Raw genomic sequence first — 23,843 nt, 5'->3', positions numbered from 1 at the left:
AAGAAATCATTAAATAATTAAGCGAAGTTTATAATTTATTTTATTTATTTATTATTAATTTTGCTAATTAAATATTTACATAATAAGATAACGTTGTTTAAAAATAATAAGGGCAAAGGATATTTGTTGGACTATGATACATATTTTTAGTTATATTTTATTCATTAATTTTCAATATATTTCAATCGAATATAAATGATCGAAATATTCTTTAAATGACGTTTTTGTGTGTAAAAACGCAGATAGTGCACGTCGATAAACGTGACATAAATAAAAAACGTTTAGAGACGAAAAGGTAAAACGTTCGAATTGGTTGTTTTATTTTCCTCCGTGTTCTCCGTCTTAATCGTTTTCTCGACTAATATATCTCGTTTGCCGATCGTTATATTAGATTGTTTTTGAGATGTACCGACGAACGAGGCCCAGAAAGCCCTTTTTGATATATTATTGGCTGATCGCTTTCGTATGGATGATGAATGTTTAACAGACGAACGATCTTTCATGATCGATGATACATTCAATAGTTCGTTAGATCTCTTTCTATTCATCGAAATCGTTTCGCTATTTTTTGAGGCAAAATTAGGATAATTTATAAAGTAAGAAGTCGCAGGTTTATTTGAATGATCATTAATAAAATAGGGTTGAAACGAGTGATCGTTATGATATCCATGATGGCTAGGATGACGATTAGAATGACGATTAGTATTATGAGGAAGAGGATGATGATCAAGTTGCTGATGATGTCGGTGATGATAATGAAAGTGTATATGAGGCATATGAGGAATAAAGTGATGTTCTCGAAATCCCCGTACTATACTATCTTGCATTTGCTTCCTTTTGTTCCAAATTCTCTCAAATATTCCAATAGTAACGGCGGTAATGAGGCCAACTATCAGTATTAAAAAGGCCGAGTAAACATCGGCGAATCTTGCACTGTTAAATGTCGTTGGTGCTTTGCACCTTGGCATTTCTGGTAACATTTTCTCGGCTATTCTTCGAAGAACTCCGTGTTCTTGTATACGCAGTATACTGCAATGATAAGGTTTAGTATAGTTTTTTTAATGTTCTTTCGATAAATGGTTCTTTTTTTTTTTATTTATTGCGAATGATAACATATAAATTAATCTGACGACTGATTAGGACAGTTAAGATTAGACTTACCTCAAATTGATAATCTTTTTATATGGACAAGTATTAGCCATAGGTAAAGCGACGAGAGTAAACGTCTGAGGTAAAGGCAGTTCCTTTAACGAACATCTTTCTTGAATGAACGTTGTACGTAAAGCACGGCGTGCCAGAGTTGCGCTAACGAAAAATCCATAACGTCCTTGAGCGGCTTTCATGAGACCAGTCGTTGCTCCCAAACGAGATTCACGATTGTTGAAAGCTTTTATATATAGTTGACGAAGGTGACTGTCGTTAACGTTCTACGAGAATTATGATAACAAAAAAGAAGTCAAAAATCCATGTATTTATAAAGAACTTCATACCCGAATGTATTCATCATCCGTAATACTGTATCCTAATTTAAAATTATTAAACAAGAGATCTGTAATCGATCTTATTCCACTAGCTTGTACAGATAGAATGGAAGTTATAAAACCAGCATAAGCATTGTAAGTGACCAATGCAAATACTAGGCTAAAAAGTAAGAGAGTCTTTCCTGATGGACTTTTTGGTATCCAAGGTGATCCTACGTAGGATAATGTAAACGATATATTTTAATTAGCATTTTAATCATTTTTTGTAATCAGAATAGTTAATCAGATTGTTGTTAAACCTTGCATGCACATGATACTCATGCACCAAAGTGCTGCTTCACCGAGTCCAACGTTCTTCTCTTCTTCAGGATGTAAAGTTCTTTTAGCCACGTAAATGATCGTTCCCATTGAAAGTAAGATTAAGAAGTATGTGGCAGCTACGCAGCCAAGTAATCGATCATTAAATGGCTGCAGAAATATATCTCTCATGGTACCGGTTTCCAACGGATGATAATAAACATTTCTCCTGTAATTAATGTAAACGAACAAATTTATCAATTGTTAAGAAAATAAATACAGATGTTAGATACTAACATGTATCGAATAAGAGGATGGCTGAACGCCATATCTCCTAATCTTTCTTCATTGATAGTTATGTATCCTAATCCAACATCTACAGTACCAGCAACTACGTTACCGAGAAGATTACTCCAAACCTTGTTCGTCAGAGTACCGAGTTTATCGTGCGGAATCAATTCCATACTCGAAATGAAGGAAATAAGAATTTATTCGATAATGTAAATCAGAATTATCGAAAAAGTATAATATTTGTTTTATTTTTATTTACTTATTCATTTTATTATCATTTATATAGAAATTGTGCATTGAAAATTATATTAAAAAATAAAATTAAGAATTTCCATAGGAAGGTATAATTAAAAAATAAGCGAAGATTAAATCTTTATACCTGGCATTTAGATCGTGGGTTACAGAATTAGCAAAATCTAAAAGAGGTACGATATCATTGACCTCGACCTCGTCGGTAATGTCTGTCTGGCCATCGTTTGTACCATTTAAAACGCCAAATATGATCGGCCAACCTTTGAAATCTTTTCTCAGTTTCACACTTATTGGATTCTTTAGTAAGAATAATCCTGGACACCAAGACCCAAGGGAATACACGACGAGACTGGAATTGTCGGAGTTACGAATCTTATAAACGTGCAAAAAATGGAAACACATCGTCCGATTTTCCCGAGTAATGTAATCCAGATTCATAGTTCTATCGGAATTTCGTCGTTCCGATAGATTTTGAAAATCGACAAGTTGGCCGTATTGTCGGAAGTTCGAGCACGTTCTGAAATATGAAGAAAAAAAAGAAAAAAAAAAGAAAAAAGAAAAGAAAAAAGTACTTATACGTCTCTTTTATCTTTTTTCTTAAAAAAAATTTTTCATCATAGATTCGATATAATTGATATAGAAGTGATTTAAGTTTTCGTTAAAGTTATTAATCGTATTTTAGTTAATTATTTTTGAATGATCATATTAAGGAATATTACAGAATGAAAGTGGTCACATTTAGGAGAGGAAGAAAAGTGATAGAGAAGGGATAGAGAGAAAGAGAAATTATTCCAATGGGAATAATTTATATGTAGGTATACAATATTACTCGTGGCAATAACATAGAAGCAATTAACCTTGGCTATTTTTAACGACATAGAACGATTTCTAGTTTCTAACCTGTTCCGATACTTTAACGTCAATTCCCACATAACGTCCTGTGAATTTGAAGAGGTTGCAACCACTACATCGCTGTCAATACCAATATTGAGATCCTTTAGAACGGCATCGATGGTGGTATCCGTATTTCTAGCCGTGATCATAAACCAAGATACGTAATAGTTGAACAATAATTTTTGCGAAGCCTAAAGATCGAAAGAAAATTTGTAATGTATGCAAATTAAATAAATCCAATAGCTGTTTCGAGATATAGTATATCTACCACATGGAGTACATTATCCGAGGAAGTCAAATTGAGTCCATCTAAAAGTACTATAGAACCAATTCTATGTCGTTGTATCGTAAGTGCGACTGGTATATTTGGATTTGTTGCCGACTGAATGGATACGCTAATTCCTCTTTCAGCAAGGCAAGTCATTAAAGGTCGAGCATATTTCAGGACACAATCTACGTGCGAGAATATCGAATTTGATTTTGGCATAGAATTATTATTTTAGATATTAATAAATATTTCTCATTATTAAGAAAGATTTTAAAGTAATTTAATTTATTTAAAATTTCACTTGACCTTGCCAGATTATATGTCAGTTATTTGAAGCAAATCATTAATCTTTTATACTTATATCAGTATATGATATCAGATTTACTTACATAATAACAGACCGTTAAGAATTTATTTCTAACATCAGACATATATATTTTTATTAATGTAATACCTCCTTATCAAAGAAAAATGCGATAATTTTATATAAAATTTGCAGATTAATATATCGTGTTAATAAATTTTCCACGGAAAGAGAAATTTCTTTGAAAGTACAAAGTGCAATATAGAAAAATATTTACGTTTACAAAGATTAAACTTGTTATACTTACTCTTTGAACTGAGATTATCGAAAAGTACAATTTGATCCCACGATCTCCATTTAGCATACTCAATCATTAATTGCAACGTTAATGGCGATGGTATAACGCAATTATTTACAAAGACGAAGAAAAGAGACGAGAGTATTAACAAAATTATCTTCATTTCTTTTTTTCTCCTTCTTCTCACCTCTTATTTCTCGAGTACACGTACTTAACAATCGTTGGCGAAGATAACGACAACAAAAATCGAACTCTTAGCGAAATCGGTTTCACATTACGTTGTACAAAAGTATATATATATATATATATATATATGTAAGCTATATAGAACCAATTATCTACGTTCGTTTTTGCTGCCTATCAACTTAATAATTTCGTTTAACGTGAGTTGTTCTAAAATTAGAAATTCAATCGAAAAATAAACTGAACATTTAAGATAAATTGTAGTTTATCGTTAGTTTTTAAACAAAGTTTTATACTTCTTATTATTATTTCGAGATTAAGATTGATCGTATATATGCGCGCATGTCTTAATAATTATTAATTATAATATTTTTTCGTTCCCGTTATTGATTGAATACCTATATATATATATATATATATATATATATATATATATATATATATATATATAGGTATAATATATAAGTATTATACACATACCATATATAACGGTTATATCACCAGTTTAATAAAATTAAATAGGAGGAAATGTTAAAAAGAAAAAACAAAAATTAAGATGATCCAAAGTGTTGTAACTACTGATACAAAGAGAATTATTTTCCGTCGAATGATCACGCTACCATGAACTGTGTCAGAGGGCGATCGGTCAGAAACTAGAAATTATCTTATAAAAGTCGATTCGATTGCTTTCTTTCTGCCCCATCGAAACTATCCAATAGAAATTAATTGATCAGATAGAGATCATAAAAGCATTTTTATTTTTTGTACGAGAAAATTAATTGATTGAATGTCGTTTCACAATGGTCATTAATAATAATCCCATGGGACATGAGGTACAAAAGTGGTAAAAGTAAAATTATCTATGTCGCCTAACGACGTTCCGAGTGAAAGGAAACATAATATTATTATTTATTTCGTGAGCGTTCGAATTTTCGAAATTATTGTCTTTTCTATTAAGATAAACCAACAATTTTTATTTTCGTGCACAATCGATTCAAAATCGAATTCTTTACTGAAGCACAAAGTTTTACGTTAAATAAGTAAAATCGTTTTATTCTTTTTTTTTCTTTTTTTTTTATACATGATTTTTCCGACAGTACTTCTTACCTATACCATTGTTAAAGAGTACAAGGAACATGTGCTGAGTTGGCTCTTAACAATCGTTCAGAATTTTTGATTTGACGTACATCAATTAAAATAATAATCTTGCACGATTTTCGTTGAAAGATATCAAATAGAAATGGTTCGATATCTCTTGAGTCATGCTTATTGATTGAAAATTTATATGGTATGCTGAATAATGTTTCATTCAATAAAAGATTAACGATTGCGCAATTGGAATATTCCATTATTAATCATTTATTCCATTATTAATTATTTAATCATTTATTGGATTAATAATTAATAATTGAATTTCTTATTGTCTTAAGAAATGTTTATTTTTATATATTTTTTTTCTTTTGTCAATAATGATAAATGAAGTGAATTAATGAGAAATGATAAATGAAATGAATAAGTGACTCCAAAGAATGATTATGGCTATCAATGATATTGTTTTGTAATCATAAGTTCTGTATTTTATAATCAAATAAATTCAATGACTTAAAGGTTATTAACAATGTATTATTTAGAATTATTGACAAAATTAATCGTAAACGCGCCGTGAATAATTGATTAATTACCATTAAAATTATATCGGATTGTTAATAAATTAAATGATATCGAACGATTTAATACATTTTTATCTACAGATAAGATTATCGATTAGATTTATTAATCAATGATAAAAATAATTAAACATCAGAAATTATTCGAGATAAATGTTTTGTATCACGATTTATCTCTGTCGGTAAATTATCAATACTGAATAAAAAAAATCGCTTAGTAACAAACGTAATGTAGGAGATTTTAATCAATTCCATTTTTTTTGTCCCCATTCTTAACAAGATTTTTAACAATGCAAACAGCACCATATAACTTATAATTTTAAAACTCCATCATTATTATTGATTTTCTCTTATCCTGGAACGTCGTATTAGCGAGAAATTTAATTCTCAAGAAGGCCGTGTATGGCGTTAACGGCGTTTCGGATCAATCGTTTGAGTTCTAGAAAGATAGAAAGAGATAGAAAGTAAAACGGATAGGTAACAAACCTAAGTAATTCTGAAAAAAAAAAGATATTACTTTATTATTCGAAATAACAATTGAATTTCGTCGAAGTGTCAGCCTTTAAAACATTGTCACGAAGATTTTTTTGGAGTTATTTGAACGATATAGGAAAGAAAGAAGAAACGAACGACGATTTCATTCATGATTCTTCGCAAAACGATCGGGAGTGTTCTCTCACATCGACGAAAAACATTTCGTCGACATTTTGGTGCGTATATTGCATGTAGATTTCCTGCAAAAATCATTATAATACTAATTATGCGAAATTTAAATATAAAAAACAATTAAGACCTATTATCTAATTAATTAATCATTTTCTTTTATCTCTCTCTCTCTCTCTCTCTCTCTCTCTTTTTCTTTCTCTCTCTCTTTTTCTTTCTCTTTCTCTTTCTCTTTTTTTCACGTGTGTACAGAAATAAGGCTATTTACCGTCTAGTAAATTTACGTTATAAATTTTCCTGTTTACAATTCTCAAATTATTTTAATATATTCAAATATTTGAATGTATTTAAGAATACATTCAAGGAAAAATAAAAAGTGAAAACATAATGACTGTTTTCGTTTCTTCTTTTTCTTTTTTTAAAAAAATTTTCTCTTTTTGTAAAAATTGTTTTTCAAAATTATATTTTCTTTCTTTACTTTATTTTTAAACGCAATATTTTCAAGAAAATTAAAATTTTTTGTTTACAAATTATCAAACATATTTTTTATTATGTTTTCATGAATGATTTCCCGGAATTTTGAGAAAAGTGCTATAGTCCTGAAAAGTATTGTGTCTAAAAAATATTGATTTTCGAAATTGATATAAACATTTTTTTTTTTAATTTAAAGATTATGATAAAGTCATTTTGTGATAGTCATCTCAAAATAATTATTGATACATTCGACACATTGTAATACACAATTAATTTACCATTTACAATATCATGAACAATTGTTTTTAGTATATAGATAATGGTCCCATGATGGGTTTTGCCCGAACTTTAAGATTTTATAGGATAATTTATTTCTAAAGAAAAAAATTTCCTACAAACATCCATCGTAAATGCTTTGAAATCACGATTACTTTATACATTTCTACAAATTTTTAGGGAATAATCTGTTCCTTAAAAAAAAAAAAAAAAAAAAAAAAAAAAAAAAAAAAAAAAAAAACCATAAAATGTATTAAAACAAAAATTAAAGAATTAAATTAGTTAAATTAAATAAATTAGTTAATTCAAAAAGTAAAGAATTAAATTATATTTTAAATGAGATTTCTGATTCTGGTTTTGAGATAATTGGTTTTAAATGTGTAAAAAAAATGATTTTTTGTGGTTATCCATTAATAATCTTATTAAAAATGAAACCTTTTTCATTGAAATGGTAAAGTTACATACGTTGTCACTTGTGCCCGGTAGGAAACCATTTTCCCACGCACATTAATTTGGTGATCATTGTTATTGCGTAGAATATTCTGTCCCTTCTAAGAGCTAAACTACAGCGCTAAACCATCGCGTTAAGCTATTTCTAGATATCATGAGTATATGAATAATATCCAGCTACATATTTAGCAATTGCAGAGAACTCCGTAAGATTTGTTCTTGAAAGGTTGTAATTCCTTTCGGTATAGTTTTCTCATATAATAGTATCAGTTGAAAATCGATTAATAATTTTCTTAAAAATTTCTAAAGTTTTTTTTTCTCAAATGGATAATATACGGATATTCATTATAATAATGATATTAAAGAGTTCTTCAATAATACCCAGCAAATATATAGGTAGTGGTTTTGGTTAAAACGTATAAACGTTTGCGAGAAACAGTATCATTATCCAACTTGTCTGTATTATAAAGACCTATTTGCAACGTTAGAATAACAGAAAGAGTTGGGAGGTATTTTGCGAGGATACGTATCATTACGAACAATCAAGTGATACTTCGTCGTAGCATAGATAAAGAGGGGCTACGTATAATTGATTGATAAATGAAACTTACATGGATCAAAATATGCAACAATTGGATAAAGTTGCACAAAAATTAATAATATGACTATATTCTCTTATAAATATTTTCTTTTTGAATTAATTTCATCTAGCAAACATTGATCTACTCATTTTATTCAAAGTCATGTATTTTCTTTCAAATCGAAAGAAATTACTATTCGAATTATCACACTGCATTTATTAATATAGAATAATATTTTATTCATTTTCATTTTTCATCATTCACAGATAATTCTCTTTGTTCTCATGTTACGACAAAGTATCGTCGTATAAATAATCGTAATGGTAAAATATTATTAATTAGTTGCTTATTTTTTTATTTGTTATGAGATAGAGAAAGAAAAATACATCGTTAGTTACGAACTCTTTTAATATATATACTCATTGATATTTATTTATGTAAAATAATCTCGAAGGAATAATAAAAGATATAGAAAATAAATTCGATTGTCTAGAAAGAAATTCAAATTTGAATGAAAAAAAAACATTTACCAGTAAGCTGAATAATAAAGATTGTATCCTTCATTTTGATCTTTCGTAATGTTTCGTAATGTATTTATTATAATGACATTAATAAATACAGACTATCTTTTGTATAATTCCATACATGCGAAACAAAATGAAATACGAATTCTTTCGTCGAGTAAATATCGAATATCAATATATATCCATATTTTTCCAACAAACCAATAATGAAAAATTTTTTCTTAACGTTCCTTATAGCGATTATATTCAATAACAAATTAATATTATCGATATTAGCCCACAAATAATAATACCGTATCAAATAATACCGTATCAAATAATACCTAAATCGTAGGTATACGATAAATATTGATAAAATATTGATAAAAAATATTGATAAAAAGTATTGATACCCGTTTGATACTTCTGTGAAAGTATTTGTAACCATTTGATACTTCTATAAAAATTTAAATGCAAGTGACTTCATTTTTTATTATTTGTCTTTTGTTTTTTAGAATTTAGTTTACAGCTTCTCTTTATTTGTTTATTTATCGATACATCAATGAAAATAAGTTATCAAACGTGCAGTTTTCGATTTGATATCGATTCAAGTATCACTATTGAAATTTGGTATCAAGTATCTAAAATTTCAATACATATCGATGCTTTGAATACTTTGGTATTACATAAATATATATAATTTGGTATTACATACTTACATATACTTTGGTATATTCTTGAAATTGATTGAATATCATCAATAGTATCGATGTAGATCCGATCATTAGTTACATGTATCTTGTAAAAGTCATTATTTGTTATCGAATTTGTTTTTTTAAATTTTTGTTGTCAACAATAAATGTTATCAAAGGAAAAAAGCAAACACTCGGGCACATGTGGTAACACAACAAATAACTCTTCTCCATTGCCATAAAAACGAATAGTACATGGTAGACAGCACGACCTGATTATAATTAGTTTCAAACAAATTAAAAATTATTAGTTATTTAACAAAAGATTTTAAAATATCATCTGAAATCATGTAATAGCATATACGTATGACATAATATTAATGTATTTTTATTTTTATTCATATTTTAGCGGTTAATGAATATTTTATTTTATTTATTACAATGATATTATGTCTCTCTAATTTATTTCTTTTTCTGTCGTTTTTTTTTCTAATTATAAAATCTTCATAAAAACAACATAAAAATTTGAGAAAGTTTCAATATTCTCTTTTTGGAAATATATTTAAATTATTCATATTGAAATTAAATTATGTTTACTAAAGTTGTTTTGTTGACAGTAATCAAATCTTCTTTTATTATTTTAATTTTCATTCATGAGTTTATATATATATATATATATATATATATATATATATAAATACATATATATAAATATAAATGAAATATTGACCTCAAATCTTTAATTCAAAGAATTCAGATTTCTAGACAATAATTGATTGAACATAAATCAACTATTGTGCGACCGAGAATAATTTCAAGTAACGGGACATTTATGGCTATAGCTATAGTAATAGAGAAGTGTTAATGTAGATGCTGTACAAGTATTTTCAAAAGTAGAGCATCTTTTTATTCAAATTTGTTTATATCTCGATGATACCGGGTCACAAGTAAGTCCTGACAGGTGAAAAAAACATTTCCTATACTATCCGGTACCGTTTAATAACCTTATTCGCCTCAAGATATCGAAACTCTTCAACTTCATTTCGTAAACTTCGAATAGTATAATCATTCTTTTATTATGTGACACTTAATAAGCATATTTTTTGTAATCCTTCATCCTTTTTCTCCTTTAATCTTTACATTTTTTCAAATTCCTTGTTAATTATTCGATTTCTACTAACAGATATTTCAAATATTTTTACAATTTTCAAAATATTCTTATTCAAAGAGAGATTTTCAAGGGATTTATTCTCCTTTCATGATTTCCTATCAATATTTTTAATCTTATTCAAAGCATCAGTCTTTTTTCATATTTTAATTAGTAATTATAATATTAAAAGATACAGAAAGGAAAAAAATAGAGAGAGAGAGAGAGAGAGAGAGAGAGAGAGAGAGAGTGAGAGAGGGAGGGAGAGAGAGAGGGAGAGAGAGAGAGAAAGAGAGAGATAGAAAAGAATTAAATGTAACATATAAGATCATAAAGCTATTACAATCTTATACAACCAAACTATGACTTCATGGATGATTTAATTAAAGTTGAAGAAAAAAGATTTTATTGTATTCTAATTTATAATATAATTCGGTCAACTCGCTGTATAATTAAATTCAATAAATTGCGTTGTAAAATATATACGTTTTAACTTTTGACAGATTTTAAATGTTTCAACATACTCTTAGGTGATAATCTTTGCTTTCTTTCTTTCCTTCTTTTTTTCTTTTATGCTCTATATTTACTAACAGATATGCAAATGATTAGAATTCTATAACAATTCTTAAGAAAAATGTCAAACCTAGAATTTATATAAAAGAAACGAACTTTAATGATTCTTATCAGAAAGGAAAAATTTCGTAAATTGTTCTGTTGATTATATCTTAGAAATTACGCGTATGTTGCGTTAAGAATAGACAAATATTTCAGGATAATTTTAATACATTTAAATGGAGCAAAAAATGTTAAAAATGAAAACGAAAAAATATGTCTTTTTAATATTCCATTCCTTGGACCGAAATTTCTTGAAATGGAAACATAATTTCAGTTCGATCATGATTAGTTTTTCGATTTACATACCTCTATTTTTTATTATAAAAAAAAGGAAGAGAATTACCAGTAAAAGGAGAATAAAAACCTTGAAGAAATTATACTAAGTCTAACTCGAACTGACAAAAATTCAATATTGTCCTATCCAAGAAGTTTACGTATAACAAATATTTGACAAGACAGATACGTGTGACAACTAAAAATGAATAAGATAAAAGGAAGGTAGGGTCTCCTATATTTCGACACATCCAAGTGACTTTTCTTGACTATATTTATCGCATATTACCTTTCTCATTGGAGAGTTGGCCAGGTTTTAAAAGTAAATCTTGAGATATTCTTTTTTTCTTTTCTTCTTCTTTCTTTTTTTTTCACGACATATTCTTACCATTTATTACTTTGTCCTTATTAGAAACCTTCACGAGTAAAATGAAAAATTGAAATATATGATCAGAGAATGAACATCATCGTGTTAGCATTATATCTTATATCGTATTATTCATGTTAAACGTGGTATCCTATTTTGCAACAAAATGTTTATTAATTCAGTATTTATTATACACATACACATACACAAAATAAATAATTCATGTAAATAATAAATTGATTTAATTTTAATTTAATTAACTTATTTATTTGTACTTATTTATTTATGGCTTTATTAGCATAATTAAAAAATTTACGTAAATATACGCATTATATATGATAATGAATTACTTAACATTATTGTGTTAGCATTATATCTTATATCGTATTATTCATGTTAAACGTGGTATCCTATTTTGCAACAAAATGTTTATTAATTCAGTATTTATTATACACATACACAAAATAAATAATTCATGTAAATAATAAATTGATTTAATTTTAATTTAATTAACTTATTTATTTGTACACTCAATATACATCAGGTAATAACATTTTGATCATTACAAAACCCGTGAGACTTCCTTTTATTGTAAAACTTTTATAGAAATAAAGACAAAGCTTTATGGCTTTATTAGCATAATTAAAAAATTTACGTAAATATACGCATTATATATGATAATGAATTACTTAAAGTATATAGTAATCTATTTAGATTTTTTTATTACGGATACTATTGTTAGAATATTTTTTTTATACAGAAATATTAAAATTATCGTTCTATAAACTCTTGCATATTTTCTATATTCTGTTTAATTTTTTCTATTTTCATATCGTTATAACAATTGTCGTTATAACAAGATAGATATTATATTTTATTTATATTTTTAAATGGAAACTATATCTTTTGGGAACTGATTTCGTTTATGCAGATTATTTCTTTAGGTTTTTTCTTCCAAACTGTTTAACGAAAGAAAAAAGAAACTGTTTTACGTAAAAATAAGAAATAAATATTATATAAACACAGACTAATGTTTCATTAAAAAGTTTTAACAAAAATTTAATTCTTGTTATTAACGACGATATTTGTGTTTATTATTGTTCCATTTCAAAATGTACATCATTTATATTGTATTTGAATTGTCATTAAAAGGCTCTTTCTTCCATAATGTATGAACTCTATTTAAATCGTACATTATTGTTATGAATATTAAAAATAACTTCTTTCGTAAACTTTGCTTCATAGATACATAATACTGTATGGAAAATTATTGGAATTAATTAATGGAAAATTATTATTTTCTTCGACTGAATAATTGTAACATTTAAAAAATTTGGTTTTATTATTTTTTTTTTTTCAATGTTTATTGCCTCTATAATAAAGTAGAACACTCTAGACCAACTTTGAATTCAATTAAAATTATTCGTGCATTGCATGATCCATGAATTTTGTTTTTATAATGACAAAATTAAAAATATGTGTTCAAATCTACTGATTATTATTTTCAAAACTTCAAAGAATATACAGTATTTTTTTGGAGTCAAAATTATTCATTCTATGTAAATGAGAACTGTTTAAAGTGCCTGGGGTGTAGCGCATTTTGAAATTATTTTGAGGTGTGTATAAATGTTTTCAATAGTTATCAATGTATGTGCAAAAATTGTTATCAAAGTATTTTTTAACAAGGTTTAATACAGTCATTTATTAACATATGGTTGCTTTATTCAACTAATGACTTTTTATATATATTCATAACGTTAACATACGATATATATATAACCAATAATTTACATAAAAGACGAAGTATCAAATTTTACATTCTGTTATCGGTTAATTATACGTTCCAATCATGATAAAACATAACCAGTTTTCTGTAAAGTATTCGATTAATTCACGCTTGAGTGTAGTCTAATATTCTGAGTATTCATATAATTTGCGATTATTTTTCGGTGAGATAGCCAAACAAGATAAATTTTAATTAGACTTATTTAAAATCCTTGCGTCTTGAATGTCTTCAGGAAAAATATCACGATTGTTCCACCTCCAAACAACATCATTGTGCGTGTGCTCGTGTTGATCTTCGATAACTTGGTATTTCATGTCATCTTTCCTTCGAGCTGCTCACTTCTGAATCAAAGGGAGAGGCTCTTTTGATATCATAAGTACAGCCGAATTTAGCGAAGTCAGGGTAGGTATAGATTTTATACAAAATCAAAAGTTTTTGAATAACTATGCGAAAGAGTAAATTTAATTAGATATAAATTAATCATTATCGTTCAATATTCAGTAATTTTTAGGCTCGCACGTTTATCTATTATTACATAATAACAAGATTTTTCGTAGCTTTGTTATGTTATTACTATTTTATTTTCATATTTACGTATAATTGTGTGTGTGTATATAATATAAGTAGATGCAAAAAAAACCCAATGGAGTTCGAGAAAAATATTAATGTTACTATGTTTTGGAAAGATTCTCTTATTATTAAAAAAAATTGTTTCTTAATACATATAATAAATATAAGTAATTAGTTATCATAATGTAAGTCATATGTTAATATAAATTGTTTGCATGCAAATGTACTTTTATTTTTTTCAGATTTTGATTTTCTATACTCTGACTTTTATTCCATCAAAAATTACTAATACGCATCAATATTGTTCGTATTTAACAAAAATCTAATAAACCAATATATCTCTGATAAAAAGTAATAAAATTTATCCAATAATAAATTTATGATGATAAGTTTTTCATTATTATAAATGTTTATATAATGATTAATTTAAACTCCAATCTTCTTTTTTTTACGTGAATGTTCTTTTAACTCGTTTCTGGATCTTTTATTTTTTTTTCTCCTTTATATTATTTGATTCAAGAAAAAGAAATGGTGAATAATCTTTCACTCTTCCACCCATAAACTTCGTAGTCGTTATAGTGGTAGTGGTTTAATCCAGTGGCCAATACCAATAAGTAGGACGTACTTTCTTGCACGTCGGCATTTTGTAGCAAGCTCACCTTTAACTTAGATCATTTGGTATTTGCCATTGGTACGTACCAGTCGGTCTCGTTGGGTATCTTCTCTTTTGCTTTTTCATTCGTTTTTTTTTTTCTTTATCTCCAATCGTTCGTGATTATTTCAGATTATTATTAAAGAAGCTTATTTTCGCAAGTTTATTATTTAAAAATTCGAGTTTTTATATTAAAGATAATAATTTGTCAATTTCGTATTTCTTACCCGGAAATTTCAAGAGGACTTGATACTTGTATCATCGATATTTCTTTGTAAGTGTTTCATCATATATTTAGTTTATTATATTTTTTATTTAACCTATTCATTTGTATCATTAACAAGTGGCTATTCCGAGGACGTGATTCGTTCAAATATTTTCATAATTATTGATTAACACGAAAATGTATATACTTACGTAGAATTACAATTTTTTTAGACAATTGTATTTATCGAAATAACAGGCATATCTAATTCACATTTACACAATAAGTTTTCGTTTGTTAATATTAATCATATTGTTTTTATAGCTGTAGAAATTTATATATGGATGTCCTTTACCTCTTTTCATTTTTCCTTTTTTCCATTCGTATAAATGTGTATTACACTGTTAAATGGTGTAACTTTATACGTTCTTATTATTTTCGTCGTTCTCGTCATTTTCATAAATAATTATTTAGCATTATTTACATCAAAACATATATCATATTTTTAATCATTTTTTTTTATCTTGTACGTTAAGTTAAAACGAATCGAAATATATGTCAATAAAAATAAATACGTTTTGCACTTAGAAGTTTCTGAAGGAAAAAAAAATTTTTTTTTAATAAAAAATTAAATATTAAAAAAATTTATTTAGGAAAATATTTTCCGACTTAAATTAATTTTTTGTCTTTAAATATTGCAGGATCCAAAATAATAATTTCTTATCATATTATTTTCGTTTATGTTTAAGTGAAGTTGATTACAATTATCATATAAAATATACAATTATCTTATCAAACAAGGAATATTATAGCATAAATATACATTATTTACAATAGCAACACATATGTTATTTTCGAAAGCGTACAATAGTGAATAATATAATGAAAAAATTAATCGATGAAAGATAACATTGAAAATAAAAAAAAAATGGAATAACTTAGTGTAATACAAGTCGTATGAAGTTGTTTTACAAATATTAAAGTATTTAGAAATATAACATACAATTTAGAATCATTAATTGTATTAGAAGCGAGTTTTATTCCAAAAGTAGGTCACTCGAAGTATATTTTTTTAATAATTTTTTAACTATAATTATTTTAATATTAATTAATTTTTTAGTTTTTAACATAAAACATTATTTTATCTTTTAATTTATATATCCGTTAAAAGAAGTGAATTATTTTTCTCTAATAATAATTCTTAAATAGATTGTACGGTTTCGTTATTTATATACAAATATCGAACTATCGGATTTAAGAAAGAAATCAGAAAGACCGTACTCTTTCAAGAATCTTTCCCGATGGTTTTCTCGTTCGGTGCCTTCATACGCCAGATAATCCTTCCGCTCGACATACTTTCTTACTTGTACGATTCTGTTTATTGGAGTGAAATTAAATACTCGAAAGAATCGCAAAATTTTGCTTTAAACATATTCATAAAGAATGTTAATGTTTTTTTCTATGCCGAAAAATGTCATTGAAAATCATTCTTTGAATTTAATGAACTTTATCAACTTAACTTTAAAATTCATATAAGTTTTCGTTTTCGAAAGCATTAATTATTTAATAGCAGAGATTATTTCAATAGTAGAAATGTAATAACGAAAGGAAATTCATTAATGATTAATCTTTTCGAATTGTGGTATCAATTTTCAAAACGTTCCTATGCATTTTTTTTCACGTTCCGAAGATGACGATGACTCATATGATCGTCGAAAAAAGCCTTTACTATCCATCAGCTGCTATTCGATGTTTAGATGAAATCGTTAAAAGACATACTTCGCTAAATGAGTTACGTGGTACGTAAATATATATGACTATATGCACACACGTACAGATATATATACATACATTTGGGTATGTGTGCGTTTCCAATTTCGAGTAATTGCACTTGCACCATAGAATTGTGCAATGATCGCGAAAGAACACGTTTGAGAAGTATGAGAAATTGTTGCGAATTTACAAAGTCGAGTATTTTAGACGGCATCATAATGTGATTCATTAACTCCGATATAATGAAAATCGAAAATGCCGTTTATCAAACATAAAAAAATAATCGTATTATTTCGATTAGAAAATATGAATAATATTATTAAAAATAAAAGTCTGACCTTTTTTTTGGACTTGGATTGCATGCCAACTACCATGTGAAGTTCCTTACAAGGAGATCGACAATTAGGTCACTTTCATCTGTACCCACGCTCTTTGAATCGTTACTCATTGCATGCGTCCACTTTCCGAAGAAACATCCCGTTCGTCTCAATACTTCTTTAACGTATGACCTCCTTATCAATATGCTTTACAGATCTCGAATTTTTACGATTAAAATTTTGGTTAAAATGAACATCGTTAATAAGATATAATAGCAATGCGTTGTTAAATTGGAATTTCCAATTCGATTTCTCCATTAAAAAGTTTGAAAAAAAAAAAGGATAGATCTATATATCTACATAAAAAAAGAGATATATCTATATATAGGTCTACTTTCGATTAACCTAATTCCAATAAATAGACTTGTCTATGATTCAACAATAAAAATAACATAAATTACAATAAAAATACGACCAGTAAGAAAGTGTTGGTATATTTGTGATGGAGTAGCTTCGATGTAAGATACCATGTAGTAACCGGTCGGTGATTGGCAATGACCTCAACAGCGCCATTGGCCTCCTTTCTGGAGAACCCGTTTGCATCTCTCGAAACTTCACTTCTTTTACTTCCTTCTTCCTTTCTCGCTCTACTCTTTTACCACTATCATAATCTTGTCCCTCTCTATCTATTCCTTCAGCTCGCTTTCTTTTTTCTCCATCCTCCATCGATATACCGTTGGTTTATACGTCAATCGAAGCACTTTTACTACTAACACAGAGTGAACAAGATCACGTTACTCAACTTCTATCTTGTCACGCAAACAACATCTATCTTTTCCTTTTTCTAAATATATTTATAAGTCCCTATATAGAAATCATTATTCCATCTTTATTTACTATTCCCATTATTAACATATTCTTTTCGGTTCTTTCAAAAATATTTCAATGAATAATAATATCATTTAATATTGATAAATAAGCTCAAAAATCAATCTTTCGACAACGATATTCTTATTTTTATTTGATAAGTTCGAATTTATTTAAATGATTATAAATTTAGTTTAAATTTAATTAAGCAATTTAATATACAATAACATCTTGGAGACGTCATTTATTTCATGTGCCATTGTAAACTTTGACATCTCCGAGACGTCAGGAACGGTCTCCGATAGACGCCGTACAGTGCATTATTAAATTATTCAATTATTTCACTCGTGTGTTGACTCTATTTTGTTGAAAATATTCAAGATGCTCTGGTTATGCTCTCTCTTTTTTTTTTTCTCTTATTTTTTTATTTGTTTTTTTTTTTTAATGTCAAAGGATTAAGTAAATTTTATACATTTATGTATCTAAATCGAGATGATTGGCATATATACATTCATGTATATAAATTGAGCCAATCGACATGTATACATTTATAATCCAGATGTATTAAAAATTCTTTTTACAGCAATTAAAAAACATACGTAATCTTATTTGCATTTATTGGAAAAATCTACTATCTTTCTTTGTTCTTTCATTTGTGCATCGTTACGAGCACCTTCTTTTCGAAATAAGTTTTTTTAGCAAAAATAAATTCGTGTTGAAGCAATGTCAATCGTTAGGATTATGAGTTTCTGATTATCCGCGAATAAATCATTAACGATGAAGAAAGATATTCGTGGAGTAACTTGTACGTTGGCTTGGTTAGAACTATCCATTATTTCGCCGTAATAGAACTTTAATACGCGTGGAAAATGATATATGAAAATGACATAACTATGTGAAAAAATGCGTTCATATCGACGATATATATGGTGAAGGATTTCCAATAGAAAAAATGGTAGACGTGAGATTACCGAAGTTAAAAGTATATTCCATTCTTGCGTAAGCTCGAAAAAAAAACAAATGATTCGTCATCTTTATATATACCGAGCGAAGGGTTAGAATCTTTTCTTTTTGTTTTTCTATGTAGCTATACAAAATTGTTCAAACTTAACATAAACTGTCTTTATTTAATGGAGTATGATATTGTCGAAACGTACATATACATATATATGTATACACACACACACACACACACACATGCGTGGTGCAATATAAATATACGCATACATAGTAATTTTTTTTTGTTGAGTACGTTCGTTTCCTTAACCCAATATTATTAAAAAATATTATCACATCGATCACGAAACAGTTTGTTGATTTTTCTTGAAATAAAATGGTTCTTTATTATTTGTACTATTAGACTGTTGCGTAAAAATAATTTACATCTATATAAAACGTATGTAAATCTGTAGGGAACATATATAAATAGAAACGTAACGGATTCTTATTCGAAATCGATTTTTTATTTTTAAAAATAGGACCATTAACATTCTACATTTCGAAATAACATTCTTACTTCGAAGTTTTTCATAAATAAAGATCTGTTAGGAGAGAAATGCACGACGATTCGAAAGTCGACAAGGAAATCTTTAAGTCAAACGAGTAATAACGAATTATCATAAATAGAGAGAGGAATAGCGAAGCCATCGAAAGCATTCACGTGTTAATATTAGGTCTTCCTGACAATGAAAATTGCTTTCACATGTCTTAAAAAATATGCGTTTAACTGTTGATGTTATTTGAGAGTGGGATTTCTATGTACAGTTTGTTTAAATAAACGGATCTTAAAACTCTAAGACGTTAATGTATTTTAATTGATCGTTAATGGTTCTAATTTCGTTTATAGATCATTAAGTTCCTTTTTTTTTTCTTTTTAACAAGATGCCTTTCTTTTCCGTACTTAGAGATATTTTCCTTTTTTCCTTTAGTATTTTAATATAAAAATCGACTAATCCTATAATGAATGATATTCGTTTAAAAATTTATAAAATTAATATTATATCGTATTATATCAAATATTATATCAAAATTATATCAAATTATATCAAAAAACGTTCTAATGCAGTTTAAAGATATTAATAAATTTATAATTTTTCAGATCGTCCGTCATTATGGCACCAAACTTGTTCGGAACTTCGGCATCTTTATTCTTGGAAGCGTCCCAGCAGAATCTTATTCAGGAAAAGTCAACAAAAGAAAAAACAAGCACGCCGAAATTGGAGACACAGAAATCGCTAAGATCGAAGTCAAAGTATAAATGGAAAATTGTATGGAGAAATGTGATAGCTTTTATTTATCTTCATATCAGTGCTCTTTACGGGTTCTATATGTGCTTTACCGGTGCAAAATTGATCACGATCATATACAGTAAGTCGTTTAATTTCAATTTTTCTTTACTTAGATTAGCTTTGCTATTCAAACGATCGTTATTATCAATCTCATGATGATATAATAATGAATTCTTACTCTACTGTCCTATAAGACATTACAAATTCATTATGATTTTTATTTATTATCGAATATCAAAGACATAAAATATATTAAAAAATAATAAACATTTTTAATTATTTTGATAATTCTTTCTTTTTCAGCGTTTTTTACAGGTTTCGTAGCAGGCTTCGGTGTAACAGCCGGTGCTCATAGATTATGGGCTCATAAGTCCTATAAAGCGAAATGGCCTATGAGAGTAATTCTAATGATTTGTCAAACGATAGCCTTCCAAGTAAGTACTTTATACTTGCACATACAAATATAGGATGTAATAACAAAAGGTTCGCCCATTTAATTCTGATCCCGTGAAAAACATTTAATCGTTAATAATTGTTTAATCTTTTAATCATTTAATCGTTTCATCTAGTACATTCTTGCAATAAGCAGATTGAGGGGGGGCAGTTAACGTTTGAAAAAATATATTTTTATACTTCTATATATTTAATTCCGGATTTCAAAATGTAAAGTAAAAATATCAATTAACGAGGATTGCGGAAAAATAAAAAATACCGAGTGACGGAACTGAATTGTGAAAAAATTCGGGAACTGGAATTTTATGAAATACAATTTTTCTATACGATCAGGATTACGAACAATCTGAATAGTACTAATTATAGAACAATATTAAATAAAAAAAGAAACAAAGAATAATTATCAAAGTAATAAAATATTTTATTAACATCAATTATTTTAGTGGATTATATAATGAAAAATTTGTTTAAATAAAATTTAACTAAATTATCATTTATAGCATGTAAATTGATACAGAATGATAAATGCGTAAACGTTCAAATGTGTTGTTAAAAGATAGTTAAGTGAAAAAAATTGTTAATATTACAGAATCACATTTACGAATGGGTGAGAGATCATAGAGTCCATCATAAATTCACTGACACCGATGCCGATCCGCATAATTCTCAGAGAGGCTTTTTCTTTTCGCACATTGGCTGGCTGATGCTAAAAAAGCATCCTGACGTTATTAAAAAAGGTGCTACGATCGATATGAGCGACATTGAGAAAGATCCAGTAGTTGTTTGGCAACGAAGGTAAATATTAATCATTAAATTTTTGTCGTTTTTATTTCGACATTGATGCATTTTTTTGTTTTAATTTTTCTAGACTTTATATCATTCTTATGCCACTCTTCTGTTTCATCATTCCCACGTGGATACCATGGCATTTCTGGGGAGAGAAATTGACGTATGCTTGGTACCTCACTCTTTTCAGATATACCTTATCCTTGAATCTTACGTGGCTCGTAAATTCTGCTGCTCATATATGGGGTATGAAACCATATGACAGGTATGTAAAAATTTTCTTTTCTTTTCTGAAATCAGTTGGACCATTTGGATTTGGTAATATAATCAATGAAAATTATTGTATTAATGAGAAAAATGAACCATTATTACAATGGATTAGCATTGTAGGCATATATAATCTCTTAAAGAATAATTTTTATCATTATTTTCTTCTTGAAGTTCTATCTCACCAACCGACAGTTATTCAGTCGGTATAGCTGCGTTCGGTGAAGGTTGGCATAATTACCATCATGTCTTTCCATGGGATTACAAAGCCGCAGAGTTAGGCAACTATAAAATGAACTTTACGACGGCCATCATCGACGGTTTCGCGAAACTTGGTTGGGCCTACGATCTCAAGACTGTGCCTATTGAAATAATACAGAAACGAGCAATTCGAACGGGAGATGGCTCAAAATACGAAATTACCGAAGGTCAACACGAACACACGCACAGTAATAATGTTTGGGGTTGGGATGATCGTGATATGATTTCTGAGGACATTCAATGCGCAAGGATATTACAAAAATCTGATTAAAATCAGTCATTATTGTTTGGAAATGTCGCCGAAGAATAATTACCAAAAAAAAAGAAAACGGCATGAAAATAGAAAAAAAAAAAAAAACTTGTAAAAGAGTGGTCGATTGTCGTATTTATTAATGTTATACTAGTTTGCGTACTAGTACAGTTACTTTTTTGTTTCCTTTTCGATCACTTATTTTTGAGTACCATATATATTACGTATCATAGCTTTAGTGTTGAATTTTTTAATATATCGAATAAAGGGTAAAGGATAATGTAATAGTGAGTTAAAATCATTAATTAAAAATCTGGAATACGTAGCAATGATGATAGTAGAACTATTTTTAATTTACGTACATTTACTTTCTAATTTGCACAAATCACATATTGCTAGATTGTAATTCTCCCATGATTCCATAGATGATATTTTTGATAGGAATTTAGTTGAATGACTTTTTACCTGGAAAAATTAACCAAATGTTTATTCGAGTAGGAAAAAAAAACAATTTTCTTTAAATCGATCTAACTTTCCGAAAGAGAATTTTTTGTTCTTCTTCCTTTGTTCTTCGAAGTTTTCTGAGATACATGAATGATATACGCGGTTGTTGTAAATATTTATAAAATATGTTATTTCAATTTCCATATTGTCTTCCGAACGCATTATCTTTGGAGAATTTGAATTGAATTTAATTCTCTTTTTGGATAAAAAAATTTATTCGAATAACACAAAAAATATTCCTCATATTATACGGGACTACTGTACATACATCGGACTTATTGATGATCGTTCTTCTCGAAGAAAATTTTAGCAATTCATTGATAATCTGATATCAATCTTTTGCCTTAAAGCATTTATTTATATGTATACAAATACTGTTGATTAACTTAAGTTTCGGTATTTAATTAAAACTAATATGCATAGGATTGTTGCATATTCATGGAATATAAAATTTTTATCAGATAGCAATTTGCTTTATAAGTATAGTAACAGGGTACCGTTATGCGATATGAATACATTATTTATAATATGCTACTTGTTGTGCTATAGAATTATACTAAAGTTATTGAAGTTTCTAGAAAAAACAGCGTAATTATGATAAGTCGAAGCAGCTGTTATAAACAGAATGTGTTTATTTTATTTCTTTTATATGTTTATTAAAATGGAGCATGTTATATGTAACAAATGTCTTCTAATAATGATTGATATATACTTTCAAATAAATTACTTTATTCACATACATATCTATGCAATATTTATATGTTATTTAAATATAAAACTGCCTTATTTTCGATATTCCTATCTGATATATTAATATTTTCTATTTGACATTTCAGTAATTTTCTAACGGTAAATAATCTGAAAAATAGCTAAACGTTCCTTGCGAAT

General features: G+C 27.6%; 2 protein-coding genes across 5 annotated transcripts; one reads left to right on the top strand and one right to left on the bottom strand.

The window, feature by feature from the left end:
- Nucleotides 1–27: 27 nt before the first annotated feature.
- LOC124426896 lies at nt 28–4,899 on the bottom strand. Its single transcript, XM_046969103.1, has 10 exons — nt 4,749–4,899; nt 4,095–4,478; nt 3,484–3,668; nt 3,222–3,406; nt 2,449–2,838; nt 2,076–2,243; nt 1,781–2,007; nt 1,491–1,693; nt 1,162–1,427; nt 28–1,029 (listed from the first exon to the last, which is right to left on the bottom strand). The coding sequence occupies exons 2-10, from the start codon at nt 4,246–4,248 to the stop codon at nt 282–284; spliced, it is 2,526 nt and encodes an 841-aa protein (XP_046825059.1). The 5' UTR covers nt 4,249–4,478; nt 4,749–4,899; the 3' UTR covers nt 28–281.
- A 1,466-nt stretch (nt 4,900–6,365) lies between these two features.
- On the top strand, nt 6,366–23,696 carry LOC124426531 (acyl-CoA Delta-9 desaturase-like). 4 transcript variants are annotated; one of them, XM_046968296.1, is made up of 7 exons: nt 6,366–6,645; nt 13,995–14,164; nt 20,245–20,513; nt 20,738–20,868; nt 21,477–21,682; nt 21,756–21,938; nt 22,115–23,696. In XM_046968296.1, the coding sequence occupies exons 3-7, from the start codon at nt 20,258–20,260 to the stop codon at nt 22,470–22,472; spliced, it is 1,134 nt and encodes a 377-aa protein (XP_046824252.1). In that variant the 5' UTR covers nt 6,366–6,645; nt 13,995–14,164; nt 20,245–20,257; the 3' UTR covers nt 22,473–23,696. The 4 variants fall into 4 exon arrangements, with proteins under 4 accessions (XP_046824252.1, XP_046824251.1, XP_046824253.1 ...); XM_046968297.1 differs by lacking the exons at nt 6,366–6,645; nt 13,995–14,164 and adding exons at nt 14,979–15,023; nt 15,226–15,258; XM_046968294.1 differs by lacking the exons at nt 6,366–6,645; nt 13,995–14,164 and adding exons at nt 14,979–15,023; nt 15,117–15,258.
- Nucleotides 23,697–23,843: the final 147 nt, after the last annotated feature.

Source organism: Vespa crabro, chromosome 9, assembly GCF_910589235.1.
Source record: "Vespa crabro chromosome 9, iyVesCrab1.2, whole genome shotgun sequence".
NCBI lineage: Eukaryota > Metazoa > Arthropoda > Insecta > Hymenoptera > Vespidae > Vespa > Vespa crabro.
The sequence above is the reverse complement of the archived record's forward strand: the minus strand, read 5'-3'. Positions and strand labels throughout refer to the sequence as shown.